This window comes from Sander vitreus, chromosome 12, assembly GCF_031162955.1.
Source record: "Sander vitreus isolate 19-12246 chromosome 12, sanVit1, whole genome shotgun sequence".
Lineage (NCBI taxonomy): Eukaryota > Metazoa > Chordata > Actinopteri > Perciformes > Percidae > Sander > Sander vitreus.
In genome coordinates, this window is record NC_135866.1 from 470,001 (window position 1) to 483,654 (window position 13,654).

Sequence of the window (13,654 nt, forward strand, 5' to 3'; positions counted from 1 at the left end):
CCAACTAAAATCTAAAGCAGAGAGTACTGTGTTGCAGCTTTCCTGACTAGAAGGGAGTCTATTGTGTTGTAATAAGAAAGAAAAAAAGCTCACAAAACCTGTGAAATAGAATAAGAAAATAGTGTGAATGAGCAGCTCTCCCACCATTCATTTTCCTCTTCATGCAGGCAAGAACAAGAAATGTTATTATGTGTCACAACAAGTAAGAAGTAAATAGGAGGAGGAGAGGAAACAAATGAAATGTTTTTTTTTCTTGTTCTTGTTCTTTGTGAATTTGACTGTTGCTCCCACCTCTCCCAGTCTCCAGCTTTTCTTTCAGATGTCTTCCTGACAACTTTTCTTCCCCTTGTCTTTTCAAATCGTCATTCTGCTCCTTTTTCAGCTAATGGTTGTGTACCTGAAGCTGTTAGTTATGCTCTTATGACATTAAGAGATGACATAAGCCCATTATAAGCTCAATGTGAGTTTTAACTTTATTTTCCTGCCAGGAAATATTTGTAATCTAAGAAATGCTGTTCACTAAAAGAAAGCCACATTAATATAAAAAATATTATTTTTCATACAAGCGCATTAAGAGCATAAAACCTCAGGACTATTAGTTGATACATCTCCTTGAATACATTAGGCTTTTAAATGTATTCTTTCTTTTATTTCCATTTCCAAGTTTGCACTCCTTTCACTCCTTATAAAGCCTAACCCAAATGTAATTTCTGACTTAATAACAATGTATCAGCCAATGCTCCATTTCTGCACAAAAACCTCTCAGCACACATGTTTTGCAAGGATTTAATATACTGAGGCAAAATATGTTACAGTAACTATAAGTTGTGAAAGTAACGTTGATGACGTTAAGTAAAGTAGCAGGCACCTCTGCCCCCTCAAGGACAGCAGCTAACTCCTTCTCACCAGACTGATAAGTATGCTTGTGTACAAAATGCAACAAGCTTTAACTGATATGTGCTGGGCCCAGGCTGCATGCCTAGTGGCACTCATGACTCTTTCCAGGACAAGCCTGGGCCCTGTGTATTCAATTCTTCGTCAATCAATATTGTGATAGGTAATAGAAAAAGAATGGTGAATCCGCTAAGTAAGAAAAAGAAGCACTTGACAGCCAACTTAGCAAATTTAGCATCCATTCCTCGTCAGCCACAGCCTGTCCCAAAAAACGAGACAGATATTTATTTTAACACACTAACACTAGCCTTACTAAACGTCAGGTCTCTGGCGGGTAAATCATTTTTAATCAATGATTTTATTTATTAAGCACAATCTTGACCTCATGTTTTTAACTGAAACCTGGTTAGACCATAATAACAGTGATGCTGTTCTTATAGAGTCAGCTCCCCCTAACTTCAGTTTTATGAGTGAGAATAGAGCGAATAAGAAAGGAGGTGGAGTCGCCATTTTGTTTAATGACTCGTTCCAATGTACTCAAATATCTTATGGAAACTTTGCTTCTTTTGAATATGTGGCTCTTCAGCTAAGGTCCCGTCTCGACCTATATTTGTAATTATCTACAGGCCACCTAAATACTGTGCATCCTTCTTTGACGACTTTAGTGAACTGCTGTCTATAATCTGTATTAACTTTGACTGTGTAGTTATTGACTCCCAGGACAGAGGGACCAAAAGAACTGTGTTGTATTTTTGAGAACTATGGACTGACTCAGCATGTGGCGGAGCCCACACACACAACAGGGGGCAATCTCTGGACTTGATTATCTCCAAGGGTCTGAACATTTCCAAAGGTTGTGGTGACTGATGCTGCCTCTCTGATCATTCTGTGTTTTCTTTAATGGCACTATCTCTGTGCACAAAGTGTCCAAACAAAGTCAATAAGAAAACGGTATATCACTGACAACACCAGTGAAACATTCATTCAGCTTTTCTCCTCCACACCCGCCCTCTCAGGGGTCTCAGTCACTGAGCTTGTAGACAATTTCAACTGTAAAATTACAAATGTTATTGATGCCATTGCTCCCATTAAGGTAAAAACTGTCTCTGATAAGAAAAGATCTCCATGGAGAAACGCCATACTGGTAAGAACAGAAAAAAGAGAGTGTCGAAAAGCAGAACGCAGGTGGCGAAAAACTAATCTCCAGGTCCACTACAACACCTATAAAGAGAGACTTTGTATTTATAATTTGGAACTGAGGAATGCAAGGCGGACATTATTGCCAAAAACAATAATAACTCACGTGCTTTGTTTGCTACTGTCGATAGGTTAACAAACCCTCCAGTACCAGTAGCATCTGAACTTTTATACACCGAGGCCTGTAATGAGTTTGTCACCTTTTTCAAAGACAAAATTCTGAAAATTAAACAAACAATCAGTGCTTCCATATCGAGTACAGGGTATGTATTATGTCCAGGCAAAACATATGCCAATATGACCCAATTTCATATGATTAACCGTAAAAACCTGGAGGACATTATACAACATCTGAAAACCTCCTCCTGCTGCCTTGATATTCTACCAACGGGCCTTTTCAAAAATGTTTCCAATTGTTTGACTTCTGATCTTCTACAGATTGTAATCACGTCTCTTTTCTCAGGTATCTTCCCACAGGCCCTGAAAACTGCAGTCATTAAGCCACTCTTAAAAAAGAACAATCTAGACACGTCACTAATGAGCAACTATAGGCCGATATCAAACCTTCCATTTTTAAGTAAAATCATTGAAAAAACGGTTTCTCAACAACTCACCCTTTTCTTGTCACTAAACAACCATTTTGATGCCTTCCAGTTGGGTTTTCGACCACACCACAGCACTGAGACAGCTCTTGTTAAAGTCTTTAATGACATCCACTTAAACACAGATAGTGGCAAAATTTCAGTCTTGGTATTACTTGATCTCAGTGCTGCATGTGATACGGTCGACCATGACATATTACTAGACCGATTGGAAAACTAGGTTGGCATTTCTGGCTCAGTACTAAAGTGGTTTGAGTCTTATTTAAAGAATAGGGACTACTTTGTGTCTATAGGGAATTATACATCTGAGCATACAAATATGACGTGCAGAGTTCCCCAAGGCTCCGTTCTGGGGCCTCTCCTGTTTAACATCTACATGTTTCCACTGGCTTAAATTATGGAAAACAACAAAATAAGTTACCATAGTTATGCGGATGACACACAAATTTATATAACCTTATCGCCAGGGGACTATAGTCCAATACAACAACTGACTAAGTGCATTGAACAAATTAATGACTGGATGTGCCAGAACTTTCTTAAATTAAATGTTGAAAAAACTGAGGTGGTTGTTTTTGGAGCAAAGGAGGAACGATTAAAAGTCAGCACTCAGCTTCAAACGATAATGTTAAAAACAACAGACAAAGCCAGAAATCTTGGTGTAGTCATGGACTCAGACCTGAATTTTAACAGCCACATTAAGACAATTACAAAGTCAGCCTATTACCACCTTAAAAATATATCAAGGGTTAAAGGACTTATGTCTCAGCAGGATCTGGAAAAACTTGTCCATGCTTTTATCTTCAGCAGACTTGTAACGGTGTCTTCACAGGTCTCCCTAAAAAATCAATCAGACAGCTGCAGCTGATTCAGAACCCTGCTGCTCGAGTCCTCACTAAGACCAAGAAAGTGGATCGCATCACTCCAGTTCTGAAGTCTCTACACTGGCTTCCAGTGCCTCAAAGAATTGATTTCAAAATACTTTTGCTGGTTTATAAATCACTAAAAAATACATTTCTGATCTGCTACTACACTATGACCCACCCAGACCTCTCAGGTCGTCTGGGACAGGTCTGCTTGTTGTCCCCAGAGTCAGAACTAAACAGGGGGAAGCAGCGTTTAGTTTTTATGCTCCACATTTCTGGAACAAACTCCCAGAAAACTGCAGGTCTGCTGCAACTCTCAGTTCTTTTAAATCAAGGCTGAAGACCTATCTTTTTGATGTTGCCTTTCTTTAAATAAGCTGTATAACAATCTATATAAACATATAAAGAGAAATTCCTATAACAAATAATAGAATTGAATTTATGATTATTCCGGTGACATTCTTTTGCAGTAACGGACATATCTCTGATTATTTCTCTGATGCAGGCATGACAATAGTTGACAGAAGAGACAGATGTTGGGCTGGTCAAAAGTTAGTCGAAGTAACTAACTAATTTAGGCAGAAGGCCTAAAAAGAGAAAAAAAATAGTCTATAAACACTCTGAGCGAGTTCTTGTCTATTTAGAGACAGACTGCAGAAGAAATAAAATAGTTTAAGAACACGTTCTGGACTATTAAGAGATTTTTGTCTGCAGGGCTGTACCGGGTTTTACAAGGTTTGAGAAGAAAAGAACTAAGCTTTGCGGTGACGACCACATCGAAAATGATAAGAGTATACTAAAGGAAAAGCTTCTGTAACTATGGGGAATGAAACCTCAAAGCCGTGCGACGCATCTGGACCCATAGTGGGTGAGATGGTTTGAAAGTATGGACCGGACTGCTTGATATATCTGTCATATTGGTCAAAAAGCTTTGGCTTTCCAAAAACTGGATCACTGAGTCCAGGAAAGTTATTTTATCTGCTTTTATATATTTAACTGTTTTAACTGCTCTTCAATGTTTAATTTCTTATACTGCACTGTAACTTTTTTTTTTTTTTTCTTTTTCGTATTTTATCTGTTTTTAATTTTTTAATCTGTTTTCATGTAAATCTGTTTTTAATTTTTTAATCTGTTTTCATGTAAAGCACTTTGAATTGCCCTGTTGCTGAAATGTGCTCTACAAATAAAGCTGCCTTGCCTTGCCTAAAAGCACAGCAAAAATATCTTATGTAATCTTATCTTATCTTATATACTAGAATTAAGACCCTTGTGTCAAACATGCAATGCTTGCTTTGGTAATACAATTCTTGTTGGAGATCTGCCAGCATATAAAGCAATATGGATATATCTGTGATATTAATGGATATGAATATTATAAGCCTAATATATGGAGAAACTGCTTGGTTATTGGAGATCTGAATTAGAATCAGGCTTGATCCTTGACTTCAGTGAAACATGACAACCTAAAAACTGGAACTTCACATCAGACTTAAAAACAAAAGCCTCTTAGTCTCAGCTTTGGTAAAATCTTTAAAAAGTAAATTAATAAATAATACAGTGTCACCATAGAGTGTAAATAAGGATGGATGACGCGTCTCCACTTCCTCTCAGTGTACAAAAGTGAAACCAAAAAGCTCCCAGATACAGGCGCTGCCAATTGTAATTTTGCAACCAGAGTCTGTGGACTAATAATCAGGCGTATTAAAGTCCCGCCCATACACCTGCCCAACAAATCACGAGTCAATCTAAGTTGTCAATCATGACATTTCCCCCTGTTTTTATAGCATCACATAACTAATCAAAACCAAACTTACCAGAAAATTGAACACTTGAACAAACCAAAGCGTGATACACACTACATAAAATGACAGAAACTATCTTTGGAAAATATTTATTACTAGTTTAGTACTTTGATATATTAGTTTGGCCCATGTTCCATCCGCTAACATGGAGGGGGTGGGTTTATGACCTATACTACAGCCATCCACCAGGGGATCATCCAGATGTTTTGCCATCCATCTTTATATACAGTCTACGATCACCACACATCTTGAATATTTGAATGTCCTGTAGATTGAAAGGTCTCACTTATGTAGAAAACACTATTAATTCATTGTTGAAAAGAAAAAAAGCAATTTGTTACTTGTTCATAAAAACTGTAAAACATTATACATTAAAACAAACTTGACTTCTTGGACAGATCTTCCCAAAAAGTAATTAATAAATTGGTCAAGTATACACTTCACATGCAGATATTTGTCTCTAAAAGGTTTATAATCTGTTTGTCATATATCACAATGTCTGGTAATCTGACCTGTGGTCATTCAGCCTACTGCCGGCAGCCACACTGTCACCAGCTGTGGGGGCATCTTGCCAGTCTGGCAAGAGCTTGTGCCTGTCCAGACGTTTGCGCCGTCTAGACAGGCTGACTAGCAAGTAAAGTGTGACCAACTCACACACAAACACACACAGGCATGTCAGACTTTGGCAGAGGCTGACAGAGCTCTGGTGAGCAACCTGCATGTGCTTAAAGGCTACAGGACGACTCTCAAAGTTCAACGAGGAGCTTTAAGATCGCCTCAGTTTCTTTTAGAAGATGTCAGACGTGTGGGCTTGTGATTTCCTTCACGAAGTCCTCTTCAACAGTTTCTTTTCCCTCTTTATCTTTTTTCATCCCGACAACAAAACATCACCTAGCTGTTTGTGTAGTCTGTGTGTGTGTGTGTTTCTGCAAAGAGGATGAATGTAATCGCATTTTGCTGTTCTAAAGGGAGTGGGTATAAAACACCAGATTGACAAATGTTAGCTGGATTATCTTGGTGGTGCTTTGAACACAATCCAACACCATTTTATATGTGTGTGTTTTTGTTTGTTTTTGTGTGTGTGTGTGTGTGTGTGTGTGTGTGTGTGTGTGTGTGTGACAGGTGCCAAGGAGATTGATATTGCAGCGACTTTGGAGCACCTGCGGGACCAGAGGCCGGGAATGGTTCAGACCAAGGTAACACACACACACACACACACACACACACACACACCTGAATCTGTTCATGTGGGAAACATATTTGTGGCAGGGAGGCTGTACATGATACACTGCAAAAAACAAAATAATTTAACATTTACATTTTTAAAGATCCTGCCGAGTGTGATTTATGAATCAACACACAATCCCAGCCCTCAAACTGAAATGATAGCATAGGTCAGAGATGTTACGACAGAGCAAGAGGTGCCGCTAACTACAAGATGGATGGTTATTACAATCAGAAAAATAAGTCCGAAATATTTGTGTTAGTGACTGCACATTTAGCCCATAAAGTGTACCATCAACGATCTCTGGCATAAACATTACGTGCTTCATCAGGCTCTTAAAGATACAACAAGCTACAGTATATATTGAACAAAAGATACATGATAATTAGTCGGCTTAAGAGGTGTTGGTAGGTATATTTTTGAACAGAGCCTGGCTAGCTGTTTCCCAGTGCTACCGGTGTTTATGCTTACTGTAAGTAATGGACTCCCACCTCTTGTTACATAGTGAATGCAAAAGCCTGAGAGTTGTATCAACGTTTTATCTAACGCTCAAAAAGTGTGACATCAATATTCCACTCCCAAAGTACAGTGCTTCTCTTGCGCACTGTTTACTGCTCAATAATTATTACCCATGTTGACCTGTGACATTACAAAGGTTTTGGTGTTATTTATCGGACCGATTCATTGCACTTAATGCTACCGTGGCTGTACCATGAAGTGGTATATTGTAACACAGTGACATTATAGTTACTGGTCTACTGAAAGCAGCATTGCTGCATCAGTAACTTCCCCATCACCGATAATAACGGCACGCTACTTTTTGCTTCGGCACAAACCGTAAGTAAAGATTATTTTAAGCAAATCCAACAAACGACTAGACAGAAAAAAGATTTTGGTCACTTATCTGACAACCAAGTTTGCATCAAACTTTAGGAGATGAAGGGAAAACCAACGATTAATGGCACATCACGTCAGTGGAACAACTGCAGTGTAATCTTATACACATTCATTTCAAACAGCTGAGAGCTGATCATACCCATCTCTGTCTGTGAAAGATGCTTCTGCACTGTCAGGAGAGTTTGGAAGGAAAGTTGTTTGAGATATCAAGAAAGTCACAAATGTCATGTTGTCATTCTTGAATCTGACATTTAGTGCCCTATTTTAACGATTTAAGCGCACAATGTGAAGCGCCTGACGCAGGTGCGTTTAGGGCGCGTACAAATCCACTTTTGCTAGTTTAATGGCGGAAAAAAGGGTCCGTGGGCCAGGCGCATGGTTCTAAAGGGTTGTTCTTAGTGTCTTCATTAATCAGAGGTGTGTTATGGGCGTAATATGCAATAAACCAATCATGTCATCTCCCATTCCCTTTAAAAGCCAGGCGTGTTTGGACCTTGGAGCATTGCTATTATGATGGAGGATTTGCTGAGCAGGAAGGAGAGATGTTCAGGAGAAGAAACTGATCTGCTCGTGCATGAAGTGAAAGCACACGAGCAGATCATATCATAATACGATTTCACATTGTAATATTTTTATTTTTAATCTTTTGCATGTTTGTGTGCTGCTGCGCGTCCCTGTGTGTGTAACAAGCATAGTGTGTGCGCGCGCTGTGCACGAGCCTAGGAGCATTTTACTAATACTCTGTTAAAATAACAATGAAATGCAGCGTTATTCACTTAGGCCAGGTTTTTGTTGGTCAATGGTGCCATCACTTCCCACTGCCTCAAGATAGCAATATGCCCAGAATGCACCTGAACACACCTCCCTGTAAGACCAGCACTCCCAGAATGCACCTGAACACACCTCCCTATAAGACCAGCACGCCCATGGGCCACAGATGGGCGCAGGTGCATTTGCTATTTAAACCATGTGGGCACTGGACGGAAAACTGACAACTGCGTCAGTAAACTAGCAAATACACTTGATGTCGGGCTTTGTGCTGCGAGATAGGGCCCTTAGTCGTTGATGGTCAAACCTGCGACGTCCACGTCACAGCGTGGCCTCTCTAAAAATAAATCACAGCTACATTAAAACTTAATTTCATCACCCCGTTGTGAGAGGCTGGATTTTGTAGGACTTATTCCTCCACATCAGGCAAGATCAATCGGTCAATTTCTGAAAAGTGATTGAACAGGGATTATAGTCAGGGCTGCCCAGATCACAGAGGAATATGTATAGAATTCAAATGGGTGGTGATAATCTGTACTAAAGCCTGCTCCCATCGTAGAAGTTCTGAGTCAGCCTTTTCAGTTTTATGAACTGATTTTAAAAAGAATAAGTAGTTGAAATGGAAATAGAGTTCTATAGAGTTTATTATGTTTTAAAGAGTGAATACTAGTGGTCAAAAAAGTTAAATACACACATCTCATCTTATTTTAAAGTGCCCTTTGTTGATATGATATTTCACAATTTGAACCCATAAACAAAGTGATCATTACGTGATTTATTCCACAGACACATACAGTACTGTAACTCACACTTTTGCACAGCCTCAGAGCTTTACCTTCAAGAGTCATTCCTTGTCACACTGCATGCTGGTTGAAGCCAGGCCGGTCTGGAAACTTAAATTACCAGCTGATCTGTGAACGTAATTAGAAAGGAAAAGCCGGGATGTGTGTAAAACGTGTGGAATCGATCTAGGCTTTATTAAACCATGTATCCTGAGCAAACGGCTGTCACGGCGCTCTCATTGTGTTGCTTACACATTGATTCCCCCCCTGGTCAGGAGTCCCAGCCTCAGCACTCAGATTTAATTTCAGATTTTGATGAGGGAAGATGTTGTTTATCTTCCTCTTCCTGTAAATGATACAGTCAACTGAATGTGTAAGTCATGACTAAATATGACTTCTTAATATTTCAAAATAAAGGTTTTTAAATTGCTAAATCTACCAGTATAGATACTGTAGGAGAACACTATTCTTTGCTGCCTAATCTTTGATTGGTGTGAAATTTTTTTTAGCAGAACACTATAATACATGCAGAGGAGGTTGGTGTAGTGTTTTCAGCCCTGGATAGTGTCTGCAGTATTAATCTGAATCTCAGTCTCAATCACAGGATCGGCTGTATCTTGTGGAACCTGGCTGAGAAATAAGAAATAACAGCCTGAGGAGTGAAGGCAGAATAGTGGTTTTGGACTGCGATTTTTTAGCAAATCAGAGCTTCTCTCATCTGGATAGGTAGACACTGTTTAAAGAAATTGTAGTGAGTAAATCAAACTGAAACTACAGTAGTGTTGGTAGCAAAAGTAGAATTTTGTAGGACTTTGCGAACCAGCCAAAGGAACACCAGGTTCATCATCTCGCCCAAAGGGCTCTTTGGCAGCACGTATCACTGAAATCAAACTTGTGATTAATCCACTCTGCTTTCCAGAGTTTTGTTCCCAAATGTGTGTTTCAACACTTTTCACTTTCTTTCTCTCTGTTTTTCCCTCTCTTTGTCCTCCTGCAGGATCAATTTGAGTTTGCGTTGACGGCCGTTGCGGAGGAAGTGAACGCCATTCTGAAAGCTCTTCCACAGTAGGAAGGCGCACCTCTTTCTGATGGACCTCCTTTCTCTTCTTCTTCCTCCTCTTCTGTCTCATCTAGAGGACAGTCCCTATTATTACTTCCTTATGTTTCATCCTCCCATCTTGTCAATCAGCTTCCCTGTTTCCATCTCTTGCTTTATCCTCTCATCCTCCCTTTGTCTTATCCTTTCTCATTTCGTCTCCTCTTTTCCCAATTTCCATCCCAGTTTTTTCTCTTCTTCCTTTGGGCCTTTGCTCATATTTGCTTGTTTTTCCTGTCCTCTCCTCTTTCCCCCTCATGTCACATTGTCTTGTTGCTTCATCTTTACCCACCCTATCTTGTTTATTTCCTTGTTTCCTGGATGGTCTCGTGCTATATCTCTCCCCAACTGTCCTCCTTTGCCTTCTCTAATTCTCTCGTGTCCCTGTCTTTTTCCAAATGTCTCTTCCTTTTCACTTCCTACAGTTTCTTATTTTAACATTGTCCTTTCTCCTCTTGTTTTCTTTCCTTTTCCGCCTCCTCTTTCCAGTCATCGCCCCCTCCATCCACTTTTTCCCATCTTCTCCTCTCTTTCTATCTTAGTAAACATTGTGTCAGGAAACCCTGAACCAATCCTGTACATAGATGGACCTTCCTTCTATTGTAATCCATTGTGGCAGCCTGTTATTTTTCCAAAGTAACATTTAAACACATTTTCATAGATTGATGATGTTCTGTTAAGAGTATATGTATCATAGTTTCTGTTTGGTTGGTCTTCGTTTTCAGTGTGTGTGATGTTGATTATCATGTTTGTATCACAAAATCCTATTTGTGTCTGATTTTTAGAGCCATGCTTTCTGATATGTTGTCATGCAGTATGCTCAAGTGTCCCAGTAACTCTTTGATTTCATCTATCATTGAATTTTTCTTTTCTCAACAGTAAGTGATAAAAAAACTGCCAATCTGGTAGGGTTTCCAAAATGTATGGCAACTCCATTAAGCATCTCCAATTTTCCTCTTATTGTGAGAAAAATAAAACAAAATGCTGGTACTGGATTTGAGGTGAAATAACATGGATATTTTTTTTTCACTGTGTAATTGTAATTATCCTAGTAGAAGCAATATTGTGTTTCTTCAACCTGACTCGTGGACAACCAATACTGTGGCTTGTCATGTCTGCCTTAAACTCAGTAGATGGACTTTCAAATGTGTCCAGCCAAATGGAAACTTGCCTAGTGTGTAACGCTTCATTTTAAAATGGCCTTATTCCAGCGTATTAACCTGTGGATTAAAGGTTTGCTGTGCTGCTACTTAATAAAAAATATCTCTGATAAGACTAAAGAGCATGCAGTCTAATTTGGGGGCAGGAAGTTACCTTCAGTCCAAACATTTGTGAGAGTCAGCAGTAATCTTGTATACTTGAAAAATCACCTATTAATCACTTTGAACCACAGGACGCTGGAATAATATATGTAATAAAATAAAGTGTTTCTGACTAGTACTTTTATGATAAAAGAGAATAGTTTTGCTTCTGAATAGCAGTTCTTCTATGTAGCATTAATGGATGATTTGTACATGTACAGTAGCTGAAACTGTATTGTATTGAAAACTAGTTTGCTGTGACACTCGTCAGCTGGTTTTCCCAAAAGCATCTTGAGACTTACTGGGTTTTTGTTTTGTTGTAAATGAAAGGAGCAGCATTAAAGGACCATGCCAGTGATTGATTTGCATCTTTTCTCCCATCAATTTCAAACTGATTGTACTTTACATAACTGCTTACTCAATCATGCTCTTGTGAACATATTTAGAAAGTTTGAGTCTGAAATTTAAAGATTTGTTGGAAAGGGAAAGTATGGAAATTAATGGAAACCAATGGCTGGCTAGAAAGCAGACAGACTACATTAAACTCTGAAAGTCCCCAACATGCATTCTTACATTGTCAGCAGTAATTAGAAGTATATATATATATATATATATATATATATATGCGATCACTCCTACAGTCCATTGGGGCTTTTTTGTGCACAATTAAAGGCCTCCAGCGGCTTGTAAAGAAAAGTCACATTATTTGTAAGTAGCCTGTATATTAGATAGTTCTGGTAGCCTGTCAAACACAAGCATCAACCCAGATATGATTTAGTTTTTTTTGCCTTTTCAAACATGAGGAACTCCCTGGGTGTTTGGGCAGAGAGATAGTTTTACCCATAAACCAGTGTGTTTGTGGGCCAAGAAATATAATACTACTCATACTACTACTACTCATTTTGGGATAAGTTTCATGTTGACTGAGAAGTTATTGTTCTAAGTAGTAGTTCTAAGAGAACACAGCTCAAATATAGGTTCAACTGAAAAAAACACTACTAACATGCTTCAACTTTCAACTTTATTTTGTCCCCGGAGGGCTATTAGTTTTACAACAAGGCATACTGGATAACAATGCAGCAAGTTTGGATGTTAAAACCTCCATAATCTGAAGATGCCTTTGGGAAACAGCTCATAGTTTGTGTAAAATCAACTTTATTTCACTACTTTCAATTGGCTGTCACTAAGTGAACAGTTTTAAAGATTTATCCATCAAATTCTAGTTTCCTTTGTCCTATCTAATTTCAATCACCAATAATATGACTTGCGTACACTCTGCTACTAGTGCATGGCTGTTCATTCAGCAAAGTGCTGTACTTTCCTGTGGCCTCAAAGCGATCTTAGCAAAACTCTTCAAGCAAACAATCAAATGTTAACTGTATTCCAAACTATGTTTTGCACGAGAAGCGCCAAGGACCTTAAAAGTGCAAAAGCCAAGGATTATCATTTGTAGACTGTGCAGATCGTGGTTAAAGCGAGATGAAAGGTGGTGTAGTATTGACATGATGTAACACTGCAGCAAGCTGGTATGTTGTTGAAATCGACTTTATTGAAACATGTTTGCAAGATTGCTCCTCATAACAGCTTGTTTAATGTAGAATGGGATCTTAATGTTTTTTTTCCTTACTGTCATGTATGGAGTAACTGAAACTGCATTGAAAGAATTAGAATTATACTGGTCATTTTTAATGTGAGTCAAAACTAAACTTGTTATAATAGGTATTTCTTTTTGCAGTGAAGATGCTCAGTAGGTCGTTTTCCCCAATAAAGTTCTGTATTTCACACACTCCATCAACTATCAATAGATGGCTGGTCTGTTGCATTACCACAATGTACATAAACCCCCCCAAAAAAACAGAAGATATTTTATTCTATTGGTGTAAACAATTTGTGAATAAAGTCTCATTGTCAATCCAGTATTGTAATGCAATCCTGACTATTTCGTTTTGTCTCTTTTTTCTGTCTAACTACTGTTTCATAAAACTTGTGCTTGGGACGTAATTGTACACAATCACTTGTACCATCTGGCTGCACGGTGAAACATATGTTTTATAGAGCACCAAACACCTTGCTGCATTTGAAATTAGACACAACTTCGTTGGGTTAGGTGTGGTACAAAGCACCATCCTGCAGTAGATGTGTTGCAGCTTGACATTCACTGTATCCCAATTTGTTATTCTACACTCACATGGTGGAAGTTTTCTGAAAATACCTACTCTTCTTC

General features: G+C 38.8%; 1 protein-coding gene across 2 annotated transcripts in view; it reads left to right on the forward strand.

Moving 5' to 3' along the window:
- Positions 1-13,341, forward strand: part of LOC144526488 (receptor-type tyrosine-protein phosphatase N2-like) — a 313,934-nt gene extending 300,593 nt beyond the window's left edge. For both annotated transcript variants that reach the window (XM_078263997.1, XM_078263998.1), the window contains 2 exons: positions 6,484-6,557; positions 10,031-13,341. In XM_078263997.1, coding sequence (XP_078120123.1) covers positions 6,484-6,557; positions 10,031-10,102 — 146 coding nt within the window. In that variant the 3' untranslated portion in view covers positions 10,103-13,341. The remainder of the gene's footprint in view (positions 1-6,483; positions 6,558-10,030) is intronic.
- The last annotated feature ends 313 nt before the right edge of the window (positions 13,342-13,654 follow it).